Below are 23,057 nucleotides of genomic sequence, written 5' to 3'. Positions count from 1 at the left end.
GAAGAGACTGGATGTATCTCTTTCTGGAGATACCAGACAAGTAACTCCCGGGTGCTTTCTCTTCGGCAACGAAGGACAGACTTGTTAGCTTGTTTCATGGCCAGGAATTGATTAAGTCACAGGATGTTACAGCCAGAAGAGATTTGGGGGCTTTTTAGTTTAGTCTCGCCTTATTGCAGATCAGTAAGTTGAAGCCAAGAGAGAAATGACTTGCCCCAGACCCCACAGTTTATTCATGGTAGGGCCAGAACACAGGAAGATGGCCTGACTCTGAGGGAACACCTGGCAAAGCAGAAATGGCTTAGAAAACCTCCCTTTCCTGATTCCAGGAGAGCTGTGTCCCATTGGATCCCACCTTCAGAGTGGCCCCTCCAAACATGAAAGAAGACTGGGGAAAGACGTCTTAGATACAGCCTCTGGGCTCTACTTGCTTAACCATCCACTTCTTAAATCTATCAAAGAACATTGAGGAAGCTACCAGAAGTTAAGGGTAGGGAGACATCCACTTGGTCTTTGACCCTGGGTGAGTCATGGCCCTCACTGGGTCCCAGCTTTCCCGTCTGAGAATGATAACATTTATCTAGATTCTTCAGGCTCTAAAGTGTGACGATTCTTCTAGATCAAGGGCTGGCAAACTATAGTTCACGAGTCATATCTGACCAACCTTTTGTTTGTTAACTGTGGCTGCTTTCATGTTAAAATAGTAGAGTGCAGGAGTTACAACAGAGACCCCACATGGTCCACAAGGCCATTTAGCCTTTACTGATAAACTTGGTTGATTTCTGTTATAGACTGAGCTTGGGGAAGTGAAGCAAATGGTTCCTGTTTCATTAACTTCTGCTTGAGGTCACTTGTCATCTCTTAGTGTTCCCAAAGCATCTGTCCTTTGGACAATGGCCCTGGTTATGCCTAGGACTGTTTGAACACTGCTGTTGTTTTGCTTTCTATGCGTCAGTCTCAAATTCTTGGCTTGACACAAGTTCCACATTGTGATCAGCCACCATCTTACCTCAAGGGTAGAACTGACTTCTTCCTTAGGTAGACCAGAGAGCTAGATCAGTGGGGCTGAACAGTCCATGCTTATTTGGACCTGGTCTTCTCAGAGAAGCTAAAACTATTTCTAAAAATCCTCTAGGGAGAGGAAAGCTACAGAGATACCTTTCACAAAGCCCGAGTTCATCGAAAAAAAATACTGCACAGCTAGCAAATAACTTGAGGTAGGATAGGAGGAAAGGAAAGGAGAACAGAAGGAAACTGAGGGTTTTAGGATCTCTGCCGTCACTACATTGTGACCCAGATTTCAAACCCACAGTTAATTTCCAAGGAAACCTTGGGCTTCTTTAGACTCATTTTCCTGGCCCACCAGAACACACCCACCTCCCTCCCTCCACAGTGGTATGCTCCATTCTTGGGGAGTCTTTGAGGGAATCGCCCTTACCTGTGGTGTTTAGGGTGCTGGTCTCCAGTGAAGTGCTGCCAGTGGGAGGCTCTGATGATTGGTTGTCTTTTGTGGTGAGGGACATTTTATTGTCACTTTGTGTTTCAGACGGAACCATTGTGATTGATCCATCATTTGTAGATGAAGCAGTGATTCTGTCAGATGTAGTTAATGAATTTGCATTTGCAGTTGACTCATTGTCTATAGTAGTAGGTGTAGGAATTGTGGAGGAATTATGTGTATTAATTGTGGGGGAAGCAGGTGAAGCAGCTATTGGGGGAGAAGGTGTAGTCATGGTGCCAGCAGCTTCAGGGGAATTAGTTTCAGTGGCATTAATTGTAGCTGCTGTAGGATGACTACTTGCAGTTTCTGTGTTTCCTAAAGTGTCAGCTGAGTGGTCTTGGGCAGTGGCTGGAAGAACAAAGATACCAAGTTTGAGCAGACAGTACATTGAATAACTAATGGCAGTTACTTAATACTAATTCGTATCCAACTCATTCTTTTTTTTTTTTTTTTTTTTTTTGGTAGAGATAAGGTTTCCCCAAGTTGCCTAGATTGGTCATAAACCCCTGTGCTCAAGCGATCTACCCTCTTTGGCCTCCCAAACTGCTGAGATAATAGTTATGAACTGCCATGCCCAGCCTCAACTCATTCTTTTCTGGAAAAATGAATATATATGACTATATTAAAAATTAAAATACATGGTTATTTCTAAACACAAAAAACCCCACAATAAATAAAATTAAAAATTAGACAAAACTGGAAAAAATGTTATTGAAAAATGTGACAAAGAGTTAATGTTTATTTATTTATTTTAGAAATAAGGTCTTCCTCTGCCACCCAGGCTGGAGTGCAGTGATGTGATCATAGTTCACTGCAGTCTTGAGCTCCTAGGCTCAAGCAATCCTCCCACCTCAGCCTCCCAAATAGCTAGGACTACAGTTGTAACGCCTCCATGGCTGGCTAATGTTTTTTGTTTTTTAGAGATGGGGGTCTCACTATCCTGGCTAGGCTGGTCTCTTAACTCCTGGCCTCAAATGATCCTCCTGCCTCAGCCTCCCAAAGTGCTGGGATTGCAGACGTGACCCACCAGTCCCACAGAGGAGTTAATATTTTTTAAGTTGAGTACCAAGAAGCAATATTATTTATGCCTGTAGTTGTACAACTGTCGATCTGGGTTTAATATACTTCAGACTGTTCTCAGTGAGGACAATTGAGAATGCCACAAGGTGGCGCAGTGACTACCCGGAAGTGGACTCCTTTTGTCTTTCTGCACTTTAAGGCAACTGCCCCCATTTTTCATTACCTTGATAGATTGAGGGAGGGAAAGGTTAGGGTTGGGTAAAGAACAATAAAATAAAAATACCTCATTAAGTGCTTATTATACTTCTTCCAAAATTGTATTCTAGTAGTGTTTTCCCATTCACAATTCTCGATACATTGACTAAGAGTAAGATGAATAAGTGATCTTTGCTTTCTGAGCTATGATGGGTATCAAAGTTGCATTTTCACAACTTTTAGGAACCCCTGGATACGTGGAGTGGTAAACTCTAGTGATTCAGTGATCTATTTTCTTTTCCTTTTTCTTTTCTTTCTTTCTTTCTTTTTTTTAGAGACATGGTCTTGTTCTGTCACCCAGGCTGGAGTGCAGTAGTGCCATCATAGCTCACTGCAGCCCCAAACTCCTGGGCTCAAGTGATCCTCCCACCTTGGTCTCCCAAGTGTTGGGATAACAGGTGTGAGCCACCTTGCCTGGCCCAGTGATAAGTTTTCTAGAAATTTTCATTGTCTCTAAGAACTCTGACCTTGACAATAGGTTAAAAAAATTATTGAAAGAAAAAGTTTTAGTGAGGAAGCGATTTCTAAACCTTAGGGTACAGAGAACTGTGGAATATGCTTCCTGATTCCCCCCATGGGTCTATGAGCCCCTTGAGGGCAGAGCCTGGCTCTTCACCTTGAAGAGGGCTTGGCTAACATAGCCATTCAGAAATGTCGAAGACATCAGCAGTTGCTCTTCCTAGGCAAGAAATACATCACCAGCTGGCAATGTTGACTGCCACTCTTCCTATTCCTGCCACTCAGGATAGTTCTCATCTATCAAGCGCTGGCCCTGCGCCCGACAGTACCTGTGAAGTAGACGTAAATGCCCTCATTTGACAGAAGAGCCCACCAATACTCAGAGGGGTTAAGAAATTTGCCCAGAGGCAAAGCCAGGTCTGTAAGATGACAATATCCTAACTACCACTTGATTAAAGTTACGGGGAAGGCCATCCATTTAATGAAAAACCAAGACATCCCCGAGGAGCAAACACAAGAAGAGCAAATAGAGAAAATTGGGGATCAGAATGAAAGCAGTGGAAGCAGAAGTGACCTCCACGGTGCCCTCTATCACTGGGGTAGCAGTGAGAGTGGCCAGGGGCTGGCTCTCGCCATGGAAAACTCTAGACAGAAGAAAAGGGCTTGGCAGACTGTGGGTGCAAACAGCTCCAACCCCACCAGACCCTGAATTTCATGCTTTGGAAATGTTCATTCTCGGCCGATGCCAAAGAACCAACATGTTTCTGTAGATGTGCATAAAACAAATCGGGACATCTTAAGAGGTTTTCTGCAGGTCTTTGGAATTATGACAAGGAGTTTTGGACTTCTAGGCTTGTTTATTTTGGTTTTAAATTTCTGTTCACTAGGGAGATTACATTTCAGAATAATCAATTAGTTTGAATAAATGAGACACATTCCAAGCTGACAGCAATTCATTGCTGTGAATAGCTACAATTTTTAAAAATAACTAAAATATACTTGTGTGTATCTATGTGTATATGTGTGTTTTATCCGAGGGTTGTACAGATTTTAGGGAAGACAGCTTAGAGCTGAAATCCCAGGCTTAAATTATCTAGTAAAAATACCCAAGAGGAATTGTAAAATAACCTATTCTGTTCAATCTATAGATAACAGAAATATATGAAGACATCCGTGCAGTAAAAATAGCTTTAGTCTTTTTATTTCCTTAGGTCCTAAAACTTCTAAATAACACAAGGATAGCACAACGTCCATGGAGGTACAAATCATAGGTTTCAGTGGCAAAATATATGCCCTGACCTGGTTTCTTTCTGGGGAAGACTCCATAATCACCACCCCTGTCCAGGGCACATCTGTAACTGCTTTATTCAAAGCTAGCTGAAAGTCACAATCAAACACCTTTCTCCCAGATCTAAACTCTTCATTGTGATGAGATGTTGGTTCCCAAAGGCACTCATCAGATTCTGTGGAATAATGCAGTCCTAATCTCTCAGGGAAAGCAAAAACAACCTGGAAAGTTTTGCCTGTTAAAGGCACTTCAAATGTCACTGGCACATTTTTCGTTTGTTTCAGTAAATGCTTGTGTAGAGGTCCCTGCAGTCAAGGTGCTATACAAGGCCTGGGGGTGAGGAGGAACGTAAAGGTGTACAAGACACACTTCCTGCCCTTGGTTGCTCAGAATCCTGAGTGGCAACTCATGTTTGAAGTAGTGATTCCTTACACACACCTCCAAAATCCTTAACGTTACAGAAAAAAGCAACTTTAAAAAAATTTTCAGGCCAGGAGCTCATGTCTGTAATCCCAGCACTCTGGGAGGCTGAGGTGGGTGGATCACGAGATCAAGAGATTGAGACCATCCTGGCCAACATGGTGAAACCCTGTCTCTGCTAAAAGTACAAAAATTAGCTAGGCATGGTGGCACACGCCTGTAGTCCCAGCTACTTAGGAGCCTGAGACAGGAGAATTGCTTGAACCCAGGAGGCACAAGTTGCAGTGAGCCGAGATCATGACACTGCACTCTAGCCTGGCAACAGAGTGAGACTCTGTCTCAAAAAAAAAAGGCAACTTTTTAAAATGTATCAGGCCAGGTGCGGTGACTCATGCGTATAATCCCACCAGTTTGGGAGGCCGAGGTGGGCAGATCACCTGAGGTCAGGAGTTTGGGATCAGCCTGGCCAACATGGTGAAACGCCATCTCTACTAAAAATGCAAAAATTAGCTGGGCATGGTGGTGGGCACCTGTAATCCCAGCCACTCAGGAAGCTGAGGCAAGAGAATCACTTGAACCTGGGAGGCAGAGGTTGCAGTGAGCTGAGATCATGCCATTGCACTCCAGCCTGGGCTACAAGAGCAAAACTCCATCTCAAAAAATAAAATAAGGCCAGGCGTGGTGGCTCACGCCTGTAATCCCAGAACTTTGGGAGGCCAAGGTGGGCGGATCACAAGGTCAGGAGTTTGAGAACAGCCTGGCCAATGTAGTGAAACCCCATCTCTACTAAAAATACAAAAAAATTAGCCAGGCATGGTGGTGAGCACCTGTAATCCCAGCTACTTGGGAGGCTGAGGCAGGAGAATTGCTTGAACCTGGCAGGGGGAGGTTGCAGTGAGCCAAGATCGCACCATTGCACTCCAGCCTGGGCAACAAGAGCAAAACTCTGTCTCAAAATAAATAAGTAAATAATAAAATAAACTTTTTTTTTCAAAAGCAAACCTTAATAGCCACAAAAACTGTCAATATTAATATATCTGGAGGTAGATGGGTGGGAAGGCAGATTGGAGGCTCAATTTTTATTTCATATACATCTGTTTTGTTTGAATTTGTTACAGTGGGTCTGCATTACTTGTATAACTTTTTTAAACAAAGAAGAGGAAATCAAAACCAAAGTCTGAAAATCAGATCCAGGCTGGACGTGGTACTTCACGCCTGTAATCCCAGCACTTTGGGAGGCCAAGGCAGGTGGATCTCCTGAGGTCAGGAGTCTGAGACCAGCCTGGCCAACATGGTGAAACCTCATCTCTACTAAAAATACAAAAATTAGCCAGGTGTGGTGGCAGGTGCCTGTAATCCCAGCTACCCAGAAGGCTGAGGCAGGAGAATCACTTGAACCTGGGAGACGGAGGTTGCAGTGAGCCGAGATCGTGCCATTGCACTCTAGCCTGGGCGACAAGAGTGAAACTCAGTCTCAAAAAAGAAAAAAAAAAGAAAGGAAGAAACGAAGAAAGAAAGAAAGATCAGATCCAAGTGCAGACATGACAAAAAGGGAAATCATAAGCCCCTACTATGTGCCAGGGAGTATCCCAGCACATCAGGCTCTCTGTCTCATTTAATCCTCTCAGTCACTCTTCAGTATAGGGATTTCCCTTCTATTGTTGCACAGGAAGACACTGACGGTCAGAGACACCCCACAGCTAATAAGCGGTGGCATGCTGTCTGAATCCCTGCTTGCTCCACGATTTGCCCTTCCCCCTGGGTTCTCTGGGTCGAGAAACATCTCCATTCCCCTAAGGTACCTTGAGCCTCAATGATTCCTGATTCCCCTACCTCTCTATTCATCTCCTTGGCCCTCCCAGCCAACTTTCCCCTTTCTACCGCCCTTCTATTCTATTTTTTAAAAGTCAAGCCTTTTTAAATAGTGGCTCCTGAAAGTCATACAAGCCTCACCAATTCTTCCTTGGTCCTGAAGGCTTGGACCTGGCATCTGCCCCCAGCGTTGGCAGGAGAGATCTGGTGAGCCCTCCCCTCCTGTGCACCTAGCCTTTTCCAAACTTCCCGCATTAAAAGCTTGAAACCAGCTCTCAAAAACTCTAATCCTGATGCCATTCATTCCTGTTCTCTGAAAGGGCTTAATTTCTCTTCATATGTCTGCCTCATCAAAGACTTTCTTCCTTTCTGCAAGCAGCTTCTAGATTTCAACTCATTGAACCTGAAGGAAATCAAAATATTTCACCCTCGAATATAACTCCCTGATATAATGAGTGTTTTAAATTAAAAACTCTCAGAGGTCAACAAGCGCTGTAAGGACTGACCCACCAAAGAAGAACTATTGCTCCTGTTCCCCTCCCTGTTATGTCATTATCCACTACAGGAAAGAAGACCAAGAAGGAAACCACCCCTGAGCAGACCCTTCGTCAAGATAATGACTGTCTCCAGGGATCTTTAAATTCCAAGGAAAATTATCTACAAGTTCATTTTTGTTCCCAGATCAGATTGTTCTCCCTACTAATCATTTATTGCCCCTCAACAGAATTCCTCTTCTCCCTTCTTCCGTAACTTGTTTTATCAAGATCCAAGCCCCCTTTCTTTCTGTAGCTTCAAGATGAAATATAAGCTTCTATACCTCATCAGGAAGTTGGGTGTTCATGCTGAAGGCTCCTGGGTACACACATTAAATACACTTGTATGCCTTTTTTCCTATTAATCCATCTACTTCATGCCAGTGATTTTTCAGCAAAATTTTAAGCCAATTGGCCCCCACAACCCTCACCTCTCAACGTATTGATGATCTCACCCACATGTGGCACATAGAACCCTTCCTAACTCAGAACAAAGAGTACATGTCTGAAGTCTAATCAACATGACAACTACTCCCTATGGTTTAGCCTTCTCAAATTCAAGTACATTTGTGCAAGGAGGCTTTTTCCTGCGGTCAGCTCTCTGATTATCATGAGGGGGGATCCAGAACGCTACAGTAGAGAACTGGGTCCTTGGAACCTACTTAGTCCTTCTTATCTGGCCTCAGGAACTCTCAAAGACAAACCTCTGGTTTGCTGAGCCCCCAAGTCTTACTCCATAGGCCACTTCTTCTCCCCAAACCCCCCGAGATGGACTCTGGCTCTGTCACCCTGTGCCATCTCAGCTCACTGCAACCTCCACCTCCCGAGTTAAAGCGATTCTTCCTGCCTCAGCCTCCTGAGTAGCTGGGACTACAGGTGCCCACCACCATGCCTGGCTAATTTTTTTTTTTTTTTTTTTGTATTTTTAGTAGAGATGGGGTTTCACCATGTTGGCCAGGGTGGTTTCAAACTCCTGACATCAAGTGATCCACCTGCCTTGGCCTCCCAAATTGCTGAGATTACAGGCTTGAGCCACCACGCCCAGCCCATAGACCACTTTTGCTGCTGCTCTATCTTCCCCATCACAGGATAAAATGCCTGTGTCTTTGAGCTGAGCTGGAGAGGAAACTTCATTTATAAAATAGACCGTGTGCTGGGCTGGGAGAATTCGTAGCCGTAGGCCTGCTGATTCTACCTCAAAGACAACATACATGATTGGAAGAATTAAAATGTAAAAATATTCCTTACCTGTGTGTACAAAAAGGAGAGCAAGAAGAGTAAGATGAGTGACGGCTTTCATTTTTGCTGTTCTTGCTTGGTAATCCAAGGAGGAAGTGATTTCCCTCCCCGGCTACCTTTAGTTTTAACTGTCTTTCAGGTACAAAGTCCGGTCATTAATTGACGTCAAACCAGAGAAAGGCAATTATAGCCAGCATTTTGTCATATACCATAGGTCTCTTCCGAGCTTTTGAGATAGAAGAGGTGGAGCTGGCCTTACGAATCATTTTTCTGACTTGAAGCCCAAAATAACTTAGGACATTCCAAATATCCTTGTGAGGTTGGTGGCACAAGAGTTTGGTTAATCTCTTGATATCTCAAATGTCTCCAAGCTACCATGTTTTAGGAGGTCACCATTCCATTAAACATTCAATAATGAACTGTGCTCTACTCACCCGCATTTGAGTGCAGGAAACCCACTTTCCTCCAGCTGTAGTTCTGAGAATCCTTGAAGAGGACTTACATGTTTCCCAAAATTATTAGTTGCTTAACTTTAGCCACCATATGCTGGGGACCACCATTCTGGGCCTCTCTGATGGCCATATCTAGCAACTTTGTAATCACATCTCCAAGCTTCTATGACTCTACCTGGATACAGCCCCCCAGTAAAGTTTCCAAGCATAATGAACATCACATCATGGCATCTAACCTAACTTTACTGAAGTCTTGTGGGTGACTGGTGTGTTGGGGAGTGGGAAATAAAGTACGGAAAAGAGAAAACCTAGAACAACTGATTTGATCTCTCTGCTCCTGGCTGCGCATTGGGCAGGTCCCCACCTCTCAGTTCCCTTTCTCACCCTCTCTCTAGTTCCTCAGCCCCTCACCTCTCACCATGTGTCAGGAACCAGCTTTACGACTTGGATTTGGGTCTTCTTAATCCAGTTCTCCCTCCTTAAAGTCCAGGGCCCCAACTCTACTGTGTCCAGCCCCAGCCAGAGGAATGTAAACTAATGATACCTTCTGAGCTGTGGCTAGAGTTTTGAGTTTAAATTTTTTTTTTTTCTTGAGACAGAGTCTCACTCTGTCGCCCAGGCTGAAGTGCAGTGGCACAATCTCAGCTCACTGTAACCTCTGCCTCCAGGGCTCAAGTGATCCTCCTGCCTCAGTCACCCAAGTAGTTGGGATTACAGGCATGCACCACCATGCTTGGCTGATTTTTGTATTTTCAGACGAGATGGGGTTTTGTCATGTTGTCCAGGCTGGTCTCAAACTCTTAGACTCAAGCAATCCCCCACTCAGCCTCCCAAAGTGCTGTGATTACAAGCACATGTGCCACCACGCCTGGCCTTTGGGTTTAAATTTTTAACTCTGACCTTGATGAAAACAAAACATTTTTGTATGATCGCCCATAAGTGCTTTTTGTCCTAGAGTCTCCATTCAAGAATAAGACAGGGGTTTGTTCTTACATAGCTGAGAGGTCCATTTAAACACTTTTTCCAAAACAAAGACATGTCTAAGACCCATTATGTTGTGCTATTATTCTCAGCTTGAATAACTCCTGGAATCAGTATTTAAACAAAGGCTTGTTTTTCTTTTCTTTTTAAACTAGCTTTATTGAGCTATAATTTATGTCAATAAACTGACCTATTTACAGTGTACAGTTCAACGAGTTTTGATTGATGTATATACATGTGTAGCTACCATTGCAACCAAGATACCAGGCATTCCCGACACACCCAAGACTTTCCTCTTGTCCCTTTTTAGTGCTGCATCCCCCACACTCCACCCCAACTCCAGGCAACCGTTGATCTGCTTTCTGTCTCTAGAGATTAGTCTGTATTTTCTAGCGTTTTATGTAAATGGAATCATACAGATGTAGTTTTTTGTTTTGTTTTGTTTTTTTGGGCCAGTTTCTTTCACTTAACATAATCATTTTGAGATTCATCCTTGCTGTGTGTATTCATAGTTTGTTTCTTCTTATATCTGAACACTACTCCACTGTATCGATGCACCATGGCTTGTTTATCAATTCGTCTGTCGATGGACATTTGAGTTGTTTCTAGTTTTGACTATTACAAATAAAAATATTATAAATAAGGCCAGATGTGGTGGCTCATGCCTATAATCCCAGCACTTTGGAAGGCTGAGGCAGGTGGATCACCTGAGATCAGGAGTTGGAGATCAGCCTGGCCAACGTGGCAAAACCTCATCTGTACTAAAAATACAAAAATTAGCCAGGTATGGTGGCGGGCACCTGTAACCCAGCTACTCAGGAGAGTGAGGCAGGAGAATCCCTTGAACCCTGGAAGTAGAATTTGCAGTGAGCCAAGATCACGTCACTGCACTCCAGCCTGGGCAACAGAGTGGGACTCCATCTCAAAAAAAAAAAAAAAAAGTTATAAGTATTCATGTACACATTTTTTTATGAACACACACTTTCATTTCTTTAGGGTAAATATTTAGAATAGAATGGCTGCATCACATGGTAGGTATATAACTTTTTAATAAATGGTCAAATGGTTTTCCTAAGTTGTTATGCCATTTTCCATCAGCAATATATGAGAATTCCAGTTGTTCCCTATCTTTGTCAACACTTGGTATTGTCAGTCTTTATATTAGCTATGCTAAAGGGTATGTAGTGGCATCTCACTTTTGTTTTAATTTGCATCTCCTGATGACAAATGATGTTGAACATCTTTTTATGTGCATATTAGACACTCATGTCTCTTCTTTTGTAAAGTACCTGTTCAAATAATTTGCACATTGTAAAATTGAGTTGGTTTTCTTCTTGGTTTTTAATGGTAAAAGTTCTTCACATATGTATTGCTAATCTTTTCTCCTTTTCTGCCATTTTTATATGGCATTTTAAACTTACTATATTCACTTTATAAAAGCCTAACCAGGAATCTAGAAAAATTGAAAAAGTGGCCTGGGGTCACGTAAGTAGCAGCAGGATCTCAAATGCAGGGTCTCAAATCCTGTCTCCTAAACTGGGAGGAGCCTATCACACCCCTTCACGTCTTAGGTTCAAGATATCAAGTGAGTAGTGCCCACAGTGCTCTATCACCAGTGTCTACTGATGCCACCATATTATAACAGTGTCAATATTTCCATGGTTTTCTATATTACTTATCTGCTGAGCATAGAATGAAAAGTATAACCAGGAAGGCATGGAGGACTGCCAAGCATCTGGCTCCCTGACTCTTCCCTGGCTTTATCATCTGGAAAAATATGGGCAGCAAGAAAGTCAGGCAGTCCTCAAAGTATAAATCAGCAATCACTGTTATGCCCCCTCCTAACTCAATCCACACTCGACTTCAGTACTGCAGGATGACAGAGACAATGCACAGAGCTTTCATGAGGGGAACAGCTTCTTCCTCAGGGCTGATGTTTCCTTGCATATGGAGGGAGTTTAATTCCTGAAACACTCCTGGCCTCTTGGCATGTCTTTATTCATTTTGCCCTAAATGAAGAGTAGTGACTTATTTCAGAATAAACTGGGAATACTCACCTCAGATCCTGCGGTTTCCCTTTGGGGAGAGAACCTGGATTCAGGATTGTTGTGCCAAGAAGGTAATGATCCAGTAGGAGGAAGGCCTAAGCCACATTCTCAAAAATAAGCTTCTATAAAAGTAATATTTTGTGTCCATCTGTTGTACTCTTTATTTTACTTCTCACAGAACTCAAAACCTGGATAGGAAAAAGGGGTGATATTTATTAGTATGAAATGGCTAGATTCTAAGTATTTATCTATAAGTCAAGAACACAGACTCCATTTTCCCATAGAAACAATGTTATATGTTGGTAACGTTGTCACCAAGTCAGTTAAACGAAAAGCTCTTTACCCATAATTACCTGGTTGCAAAAGAACTACTGTTCAGGGTGAGCTTTTCAATGATTCTATTCACTATGCAAAGGAATGGGACATGCCCATTAATCTAAAGTAATATCCAGTTATATAGGCATAAAGTAAACTCAAGAGAGCTATATCAGAGCCTTTTAGAATTAGAATTCAATCCATCAAGAGCTCCTCTAGCCAGGTGCAGTGGCTCACATCTGTAATCTCAGCACTTTGGGAGGCCGAAGTGGGAGGGTTGCTTGAGCCCAGGAATTCGAGACCAGCCTAAGCAGTATAGTGAGACCTTGTCTCTACAAAACTATTTTAAAATAATTATCTGACCATGGTGACACATGCCTATAGTACCAGATACTTGGGAGGCTGGGGCAGGAGGATCCCTTAAGCCCTGGAGGTGGAGGTTGCAGTGATCTGAGATTGCACTGCTGCACCACAGCGTGGGTGACAGAGTGAGACCCTGTCTCAAGCAAAAGAGCCCCTCTTCAGCTACTTTGATTCTGCAACACTGCAACACCATGATAAGGCTCTAGAGCATCATCAAAACATAACATTTCTATCAAGATTAAATAGTTAGACCCAAAGATTTTTTTCTGTCTATAGAACCAGATGTAAATACTTGTTAAGCTCCTATCTCCTTCTCTCTAATTCCAGCCCCTCAACAGAGGTGTGAATATAGCTTTCCTAGAGTCACTACTACCATTTATTGATATCACATTTAGATACTACATGAAGCTGATCAGCATTTTCCTCTCTAATTCAGAAGACCATTCCCAGAGAAATGACTTGTGGAAAGCAATATTCCCAACTCAAATGTCTAATTGATGACACATTGACAGAACCATTTCCACTCTTGTTTTTTATACCCTCTGAAATTAACTTTTCAGCAAATGGTTGCTTTACATGAGTAATGTTCAGGAGGGGGCTGTTCAATCGATCCCTGGTACTCGAGGCATCTCTACACATCCATCAGGTATCGAGGATGAAGCAGTGAACAAGACGATGAAGGTCGCTGCTCTCCCGGAGCTTCTGTAAGCTGATGGGTAGTGGGGGTGGGTAAAAAAGTAATTAAATACAATGATTTTAGACAGTGATCAACGCTCTGAAGAAAATAAAAACACAACAATGGGATAGTGACTTGTGGGGTATGAGATGCTACTTTAAATAGGATGGTCAGCAAAATCTTGCAGGAGCTGATATCAGAACTGAGAGCTGCTACTGAAGGGAAGCCTGCCATATATACATCAGAAAAGGGGCATTCCAGCTAGAAGAGCAGTAAGTGCAAAGGCCCTGAGGCCAGAACAAGTCTGGTGTGTTTGAAGAGCACCATGATCTAGGAGGAGATTGTGGGGAGATGTTGTCAGAGAGACAGGCTGGGGCCTGATGCTGCAGTATCTTAGAGGCTGTGGAAAGGAGGGTGGATTTTATTCTAAGCACAATGGCAGAAGCCATGGGAACATTTAAGCAGGAGAACAGGCCAGATCTTCCTTGGGGGCCTTATCTAAAGGAGCTGGTCTACTCACCTGACCATCCGCCTCAGTTCGTTTCCTCCATGGCCCTCATCACGATATGTAATTACTCTGTCTCTTTGCTGGCTTAGCTACCTGTTGCCTAACTTCCATGAGAGTTTCTCTTCCCTGTCCACTCCTCTGTCTCCAGCATCCAGAACAGCTGGCACATGGCAGGTGCTCAGTAAAGATTTATGGAAGAAAGGAAGGAATGAATGAAGGCCGTCCAATTTGTTCTAGGTGCAAGGAACAGGGAATGCAAAGTAAGTAAGACACAGTCCGGGGTCTTCAGACCCACAGTGCATTCAGACAATTTAACTTCCAAAAGTTGGTTGTCATGATCAAATTATTCACAAAAGAGAAAATATTATTATTAAATAAATGTGTGGGGGAAAATATTTAATTTTTTACTCATTTTAAAGACACTACAACTAAAACAAAAGTGAGATTATATTTTACCTTTCTTTTTTTTTTTGAGATGGAGTCTCGCTCTGCCACCCAGGCTAGTATGCAGTGGCACAATCTCTGCTCACTGCAACCTCCACCTACTGGGTTCAAGCAATTCTCCTGCCTCAGCCTCCTGAGTAGTTGGGATTATAGGTTTGTACCACCCCACCTGACTAATGTTTGTATTTTTAGTAGAGATGGGTTTCATCAAATTGGCCAGGCTGGTCTTGAACTCCTGACCTCTAGTGATCCACCTGCTTCGGCCTCCCAAAGTGCTGGGATTACAGGTGTGAGCCACCACACTGGTGTAATATTTTACATATTTAAAAAATGTGTACAATGATATATCCAACTCTGGTGTAGGTGCAAATAATTCAATATGCTTTACAATTGCTACATAGTAATATGCTACACTTTGGCAACAGGTATTAAGAGCAATTTAAAAATGTTCTTGGCTGGGCATGATTTTGAGAGGCCAATGGGGGAGGATCGCTTGAGTCCATGAGTTTGAGACAAGTCTGGGCAATATAGTGAGACCCTATCTCTACAAAAAATTAAAAAATTAGTTGAGCATGGTGTCGCATGCCTGCGGTCCCAGCTAGTCAGGAGGCTGCGGTGGGAGGATTGCTTGAGCCAAGGAGGGTGAGGCTGCAGGGAGCTGTGATTATGCCACTGCACTCCAGCCTGGGTGACAGAGCCAGACCCTGTCTTAAAACAAAACAAAACAAAACAAAATGTTTTTACCCTGTGATCGAGAAATTTACTTCTGGAACTTTATCTTAAATAATTTCTTCAAAAAAATTTTTTTTGAGTTTTGTAGAGACGGGGGTCTTGAATTCTGGCCTCAAGCAATCTTCCTGCCTTGGCTTCGCGAAGTGCTAGGATTACAGGCGTGAGCTACAGTGCCTGGTCAAGGAATAATTTCAAATGAAGGGAACATTATATGTACAAATAATTTGCTGCAGTATTACATATATACAGTATAAAAAATTGAAAACAAACTTACCCAACAACAGAGGTTTAAATGTGGTGACCACCCTTGATGAGAGGTATGACTATCCACACACAGAACGATGCAGAAGACCACAGCATTGACGGGAAGTGCTTATTCTACTATGATAGAAGTTGAAGAGGCAGGATTCTCGTTATATCTCTAATTATGTAAAAACCATGCCTCCATAAAGATAAGCGCTGGAAGGAAACATGAACACACGAAAATGACTTGCTTTGTTGGGTGGCAGGACAGCAGTTGAGCACTCCTGTGGCAACTTCCTCTTCGTACACAAACAATGTAATGGGCTCAGAGAAAGGGTCAAGTACCAACGTAAAGATTTTCTTTTTCTTTAAGAGACATGGTCTCACTCTGTTGCCCAGGCTAGAGTGCAGTAGTGCAATCTGTCTTCACTGCAACCTCTGCCTAATCCTCCCACCTCAGCCTCCCAAGTAACTGGGACTACAGGCAGTGCACCATCATGCCTGCCTAAATTTTGTATTTTTAGTAGAGATGGGGTCTCACTATGTTGCCCAGGCTTGTCTTGAACTCCTTAGCTCAAGGGGTCTGCCCACCTTGGCCTCCCAAAGTGTTCGGATTACAGATGAGAGCCACTGCGCCCAGCCATGTGTTTAACCACTGGAGATGTGTTCCAAAACACCTTGACCTTCGAAAGGAGCAGGCATTGGCTTTTTGAGTCTTGGTTTATAAAATTTCACAATTGCTTATCTACTCACCTCACTGAATTTAGTCAGCTCTAAAAATATATTTCACATCATAAGAGATTTTGTGGTCTTCTTATTTTATTATTTTATTTTATTTATTATCTTTTGGAATGAAACTCTTGGAGTTCTATAAAGAGATTTTCCCCAGGAAGGAGTTTGATTTCTCACCTACTTCCTCCTCTACTCACCCATCAAGACTATGGGAGGTTTGACTGAGATCAGAAAGCTCTTGCAGTGGCCACAAATTGTAATTCACATCTCTTCAGAGAGGAAGCGAGTGGTTCCAGAGATTAAAACATTGTCCCCAGAGATGCTAGCACCAGGCCTGGACTTGTTGCTCTTTAAGAGGAAAATTGAAAACAATGGGTGGGAATAGGTTTGCCCCTCTTTGGGGTTTGTACCTCTCAACCTTACCCAGTCCAGTTATTCCTAAAATGAGAGATGACACATCTAGGGCATCGGTCCTCAAAAATGTGTTCCCCAGACCAGCAGCACCAGCATGACCTGGAAACTTTTTAGAAATGCATATTTTCAGGCCCCCACCTAGGCCTACTGAATCAGCAATCTGTGTTTTTTTGTTTGTTTTGTTTTGGTTTGTTTTGAGATGGAGTTTCACTCTTGTTGCCCAGGTTGGAGTGCAATGGTGCGATCTTGCTCACTGCAACCTTGGCCTCCTGGGTTCAAGCGATTCTCCTGCCTCAACCTGCTGAGTAGCTAGGATTACAGGCATGCGCCACCACACCCGGGTAATTTTTGTATTTTTAGTGTGACTCTGCTTGTACTCTGCTCTGAGGACCACTGCCTTTGTGACACACAAGATGATTTTAAGTGTCCACGGACACAGCATTAGATAACAGTGATTCACCTGGAGGGGAAAGTTATGCCTTTTCAAATTTCAGTCATTCTGATTACACAATGAGAAAATCTCATGTATTGCTAAGATATCTTTAACTCTTCTCTAATAATTACACATTCCTTTTTGTGAGGAATAGAGATCAGGCCCCAGACACAGAGGCTTTGGCAATCAAACTCCTGGTAATCTAATAACACTTTATTTTTGTTTATGTTTCTTATGGCTATTTTCTATCCATGGCAAAGGAAACTAGTTTTTTTCTTCTTCTAAATTTGGGATGGTGATGACAATTTAATTTAATTTTATTTATTTATCTATTTTCTGGAGACAGGGTCCTGCTCTATCACCCAAGCCGGAGCACAGTGGCACAGTCACAGCTCACTGCAGCCTCAAACTGCTGGGCTCAAGAGAGCCTCCCACCTCAGCCCCTTGAGTAGCTGGAACTACAGGCATGTACCACCATGCTTGGCTAAATCATAAACAATTTTTTTTTCATAGAGACAGGGTCTCAGCATCTTGCCCAAGTTCATCTCAAACTCCTGGGCTCAAGTGATCCTCCATCTTGGCCTCCCGAAGCGCTGAGATTACAGGTGTGAATCACCACACCAAGCTGTAACGTTTATTTTAAAATTAAGTTTGGCCTGGCACAGTGGCTCACAACTATAATCCCAGAAAAGAAAAGAAAAACTAGTTACCAATAGGACATAATCTTTGGAATTCTTCCCTACCTTGAATAAAACTTACATTTTCAAAGGAAATGACCTGATGTTCTTACAGAGCTGAGCTCCCAGGGTGGTGTCCTCACATGGACCAAGTATGGAGTAGTATGAATGATCGCTTTCCCCATTGCCCCAACTTGGAGAATTAAGAGTGCGCTGGATACCATTTCATAGTTGCTAGAATAACTATCAACAAAAAGGTAATTGCAAGTGTTGGTGGGTACGTGGTGAAATTGGAACTGTGATATACTGCTAGTAAGAATGTAAAATGGTTCAGCCAATCTGGAAAACAGTATGACAGTTCCTCAAAAAGTTAGACATAGAGTTATCATTTTGATGCAGTAATTCCATTCCTAAGTATATACTCAAGAGAAATGAAAATATGTCCACACAGAAAACTCATAGCAGCATTATTCATGATAGACAAAAGGTAGAAACAACCCAATGTCCATCAATTGATGAACAGATAAACAAAATGTGGTATATCTATATAATGGAATACAGGTGCTCTTCAACTTACAATAGAGTTACGTTCCAATAAACCCATTATAAGTTGAAAACATCATAAGTTGAAAGTGCATTTAATACATCTAACCTACCACACATCATTACTTAATCTAGCCTACCTTACACATGCTCAGAACAGTTACATCAGTCTATGGTTGGGTAAAACCATCTAACACAAAGTCCATTTTATAATAAGTTTTGAATATCTCATGTAATTTCTTGAATGCTGGTATTGAAAGTGAAAACAGTATGGGTACCACTGTAAAGTCAAAAGATCACAAGTCAAATGATTACAAGTCAAGACCATCTATATTATTTGACCATAAAAAGGAATGAAATACTAACGCAGGCTACAACATAGATGAACTTCAAAAATATTATGCTCAGTGAAAGGAGCCAGACAAAAAGACGACATGTTGTATGATTCCTTTTATAATAAATGTTCAGTATAAGCAAATCCACAGAGGCCAAATGCAGTCTAGCAGTTGTCTAGGGATTGGGGGACATGGGAGGTTTGGAGTATGATGACGGAGAAGTTCAGGTTTCTTGTTGGAATGATGGAAATGTTTTAAAATTGATTGTGTTAATGATTGTGGTGATGCACTGAATTTACTTTTTATTTTTATTTTTTAATTTTGAGATGGAATCTCACTTTGTTACTCAGACTGGAGTGCAGTGGCATGATGTTGGCTTACTACAACCTCCGCCTCCTGAGCTCAAGTGATTCTCCTGCCTCAGACTCCCGAGTAGCTGGGATTACAGGTTCTCACCACCACATCCTTCTAATTTTTGTGTTTTTAGTAGAGATGGGGTTTCACCATGTTGGCCAGGCTGGTCTCAAACTCCTGACCTCAAGTGATTCTCCCGCCTTGGCGTCCCAAAGTGCAGTGTGAGCCACTATACCTGGCTGATGCACTGAATTTAAATGAGTGAATTAAATTGTTTGGTGCGTGAATGATATCTAATAAAGCTGTTACCAAAAAAAAAAAAAAAGAATTTTTTTCTTTTTATGAGTTAGGACTGATTAGATGGAAACCCCTCCAGGGCAATTTGAGAGAGGACTGTCTTAAAGGAAATTTTTACTCAGAAAAGGCCTCCCTCTGCTACACATAATCTTTTGCAATGACCACAGAAAATAGATTTTGAGATACGGAAATTTCAAAAAATTTTCTTTGCGCTTGCATTGGGGGCCAAAAAGCAGCTGTTGAGACGATAGTTTAACTTCATAAAATATGTCTGCTGCAAATTTGTGTGGGAAGGGAGATCTTGCTTCTCATTGTAACTTTTGACCACCTGGTAAGTAAGGAAAACTGTTTTACATTACTTGTGAGTCATACAACATTAGTTGTTAAAATGACTTTACCGCAGGATAAAATTTGCATGTAAGTGCTGTTTTGCCTTGTAATTGTAAGTTGAATTCATTAAGAAGCATTATTATCTGGTCAGGTGAGGCGCAGTGGCTCATGCCTGTCATTCCAGCACTTTGGGAGGCTGAGGAGGGCAGATCACTTGAGGTCAGGAGTTTGAGACCAACCTGGCCAACATGGTGAAACCCCGTCGCTACTATAAATACAAAAATAGCCAGGTGTGGTGGCACACACGTAGTCCCAGTTACTCAGAAGGCTGAGGCAGGAGAATCACTTGAATCCAGGAGGCAGAGGTTGCAGTGAGCCAAGATCGGCCCACTGCACTCCAACCCGGGCGACAGCAAGACTCCATCTCAAGGAAAAAAAAAAAAAAGAAAGGAAAAAAAAAGAAGCATTATCTAACCTTCAACAAAAGATTATTTCAAAAGCCATCCAGTGTTTAATAACAGCGGTTGAAAGTGTTTCTTCTCACTGAAAATTTTAATCTTAGCCCTGTGCTCAAAAACTTGCAATAAAATGTTGCCACTACTAAGCCACGAAACTGCTGTACAGTAGGGTGAGTGACAGTATTCAGCTTCTCTATCTGACAAAAATTCATGGAACCAATGATGGTTAAATCTATTTAGAGGGTATAAGGCTCACTCTTGACACTACTGGTTCAATAACACATGATATATTCAAATATTTTCTGCAAAATACTTGCTCATGCGTGCAGTGAATAACCATATATTTTAAATGCCTCACAATTTTACAAGCTTTGCAAATATGCCCAACTACAGATGGTTCTGTTCCAACATATTTCTACCACTGTCAATTGTCATACATCTTAGAGGATCCTACTTCAGTTTATACTGAAATATTGCATTTCTGTTCTTTGAAAATATTCATTAAACAACAAAAAACCCAGCTTTATTGAGATTTAATCCACATATTATAAAATTCACCCATTTAAACTGTATAATTTCATTAAAATTATTCTTGCCTATAGTTGTTCCACAGAAGTTATATAGGCTAATTCTTTAGTCACTTCAAACTTGTCATTGACTCAAATAAACAGCAGAGTAGTATTGGTAGCAACTGTCAGCTCATCAAGATTCAAAGAAAACCACTCAAAGTCATTTGCCTTGTTTTTAAATTAACTATTGATACTGTTCCCAGTGATTTCAACTCTCCGAGCAACTATTCTTTCCAAAGCAGTCTTAAGCAAGTTTTGCATGGTCTTGAACAAGTTTCTTTCCTCTGGATACATTTCTTTGGCTGCTGCAATCAAACATAATGTAATCAACTCATCCCTAAATGGCTTTCCTTGCTTGGCTTACAAATGAAGCACTCAGAAACTTGCTTTGGTTGCAGTCTCATTTTCAATATTTAATTTTAAGAAGACATTCCGCTAGGAAAAGACATTCCATTTTACATTTTCTGTTTTTTTCTATGGCTGCTTTCCTGTGACTTGGGAATATTGTGATATGTGCTTAGTGTAGTAATATTAACATGAACTATTATTTTAGCCTACCTATACTGTCATTGCATAGTACACACAATGCTTTGCCATCTATTTTGATAATAAAATAATCCCTGTTCCACACCCCAAAATAATTCATACTGTGACTTAAATGCATGACATTTAAAGTCCCCTTTTCTCTTCTTTTCTTCTTTTGACACGATGGGTATGCATTGGTAATTTAATAAAAAGAAAAGAAAATGGGCTAGGCACTGTGGCTTATGCCTGTAATTCCAGCACTTTCAGAGGCCAAGGCGGGCAGATTGCTTGAGGCCAGGGGTTCGAGACCAGCCTGGCCAACATGGTGAAACCCTGTCTCTACAAAAAATACAAAAATTAGCTGGGTGTGGTGGCAGGCACCTGTAATCCCAGCTACTTGGGAGGCTGAGGCAGGAGAATCACTTGAACCCAGGAGGCAGAGGTTGCAGCGAGTCAAGATCGTGTCACTACACTCCAGCCTCAGTGACAGAGTGAGACTCTGTCTTAAAAAAGAAAAAAAAAGAAAGAAAGATAGAGAATGTCACAGTATGACCATATGCATGGCATTTGAAATATTGTTGAGCCATAGCTGCATCATGGGATGTGTGGTGTTCTGTTTCAGCGTGCAGTGATGAGAGCATCACATACAATCTCTGTCATGACTACTATACTCTGCTATTACAGCACAAATACAGCTACAGATTATATGCACACAAATGGGTGTGGCTGTGCTCCAATAAAATTTTGTGGACACTAAAATTTGGATTCTATATAATTTTCACATTTTACAAATTATTACTTTAAAATTTTATTTTAGTGATTTAAAATGCAAAAATCATTCTTAGCTTGTGGATCCTACAAAAATAGGCAGCTGACTGATTCTAACTCATGGCGTTATAGGTTGCCAACCCCTGATCTAGAGAGTTATCAGCTCAATGAGGATAGGTCCTCCCTCACCAACATAAGAGCTCATCATTGCCCAGCAGTGTCCCAAAGATTGACAGGGGAAATAGGCTCTCAATTTTAACCTCCTAGAATGACCACAAGGCTTGACCTCCATTAGGATGTCAGAAACCACCATCTCTCAGAACTCTTTCCTGAGGCTAGGTTGAATATTATAAGACATCCATTGTCTCCTTTAACTCAACTCTGAGAAGTCAGTTTTATGGGCACATTTTTACTGATTAAAAAATTCAGCAATAGAGAAGTTAAGTAACAAAGGGATATGTGTCAGATCTGGGATTCCCAGGTTTCAAAGCCATGCTGTACTCACCAGGCCACACTATTACTATTTAATCTAGACACTTAATCTACACCTGCCCCTCATCTCTGCCCATGTTCTCCAACCAGGCCTTCTTCTAGAATCACCAATGACATCTGCCTGTATCCTGCCTAGTCAGTCAACACAGCTGTGCTTGCGGGCCTGCCCTCTTCCATACACTTCTGTAGCTTACGTGCTTTTATGAGACACACTTTCAATGACTACGTGTATCGCAGAAAGGATAATAAACTGGACTTTTATTCCAATCCTTCTATAAACCAGCTATGTAACCCGCAAAATACTTTGCCCTCTCTGATCTTTAGTTTTCTTTTCTGTAAAGGAGGACTGGGGAGTTGAGCGATACCAACATTTCCTGAGCTCATTTCTAATTTTAGCCTTCCATGAGTCAATTGATTCCCTGTTTTATTACCCACTTATTGCAACGTCACACTATTAGTAACTTACAGAAAGCTATTACTGCTGATAGACTAGAGTAGCATAGACCCTGAACCTTGTTTCAGGTATATGACACAATTGTCTATTAATAAACATGCCACCCCTGAAATGTCAACTGGTTGGCACATTCACAAGGGTATTTAAGGATAAATTAACTGTGTTTCCTGTTGGGCGTCAAAAAAAAAAAAAAGAATAAATTAGTCAGAGGCCAACTTGATCTTTGATCTTTAGCCAAATGCATGAACTAAAGAGGGTAGAGAATGGGGCATTATGGAATGGGGAGGGACTGAAATGAAAGCCAATTTTACAAGTACTTATTAAGCACCTACCATGTGTTAACAGCGGGGAGCAGAGGTTGATACCAAAACAAATAGATAAGTAAGA

The 23,057-nt window shown here is 41.9% G+C and overlaps 1 protein-coding gene and 1 long non-coding RNA gene across 2 annotated transcripts in view; both read right to left on the bottom strand.

Annotated features, from left to right (window-relative positions):
• MUC13 (mucin 13, cell surface associated) overlaps positions 1-8,696 on the bottom strand; it is a 30,012-nt gene extending 21,316 nt beyond the window's left edge. Inside the window, exons 1-2 of the mRNA XM_077993778.1 lie at positions 8,537-8,696; positions 1,439-1,849 (exon numbers count right to left, since the gene is read on the bottom strand). Of these exons, the coding sequence (XP_077849904.1) occupies positions 1,439-1,849; positions 8,537-8,588 (463 nt within the window). The 5' untranslated portion in view covers positions 8,589-8,696. The remainder of the gene's footprint in view (positions 1-1,438; positions 1,850-8,536) is intronic.
• Positions 8,697-12,017: 3,321 nt separating this feature from the next.
• Positions 12,018-15,455, bottom strand: LOC144339382 (uncharacterized). The gene is made up of 4 exons (XR_013414363.1): positions 15,321-15,455; positions 13,883-14,103; positions 13,263-13,395; positions 12,018-12,196 (listed from the first exon to the last, which is right to left on the bottom strand). It is a non-coding gene; the product is annotated as an uncharacterized LOC144339382 (long non-coding RNA).
• Between the last annotated feature and the right edge of the window lie 7,602 nt (positions 15,456-23,057).

The sequence above is a fragment of the Macaca mulatta genome, chromosome 2, assembly GCF_049350105.2.
Source record: "Macaca mulatta isolate MMU2019108-1 chromosome 2, T2T-MMU8v2.0, whole genome shotgun sequence".
NCBI lineage: Eukaryota > Metazoa > Chordata > Mammalia > Primates > Cercopithecidae > Macaca > Macaca mulatta.
The sequence above is the reverse complement of the archived record's forward strand: the minus strand, read 5'-3'. Positions and strand labels throughout refer to the sequence as shown.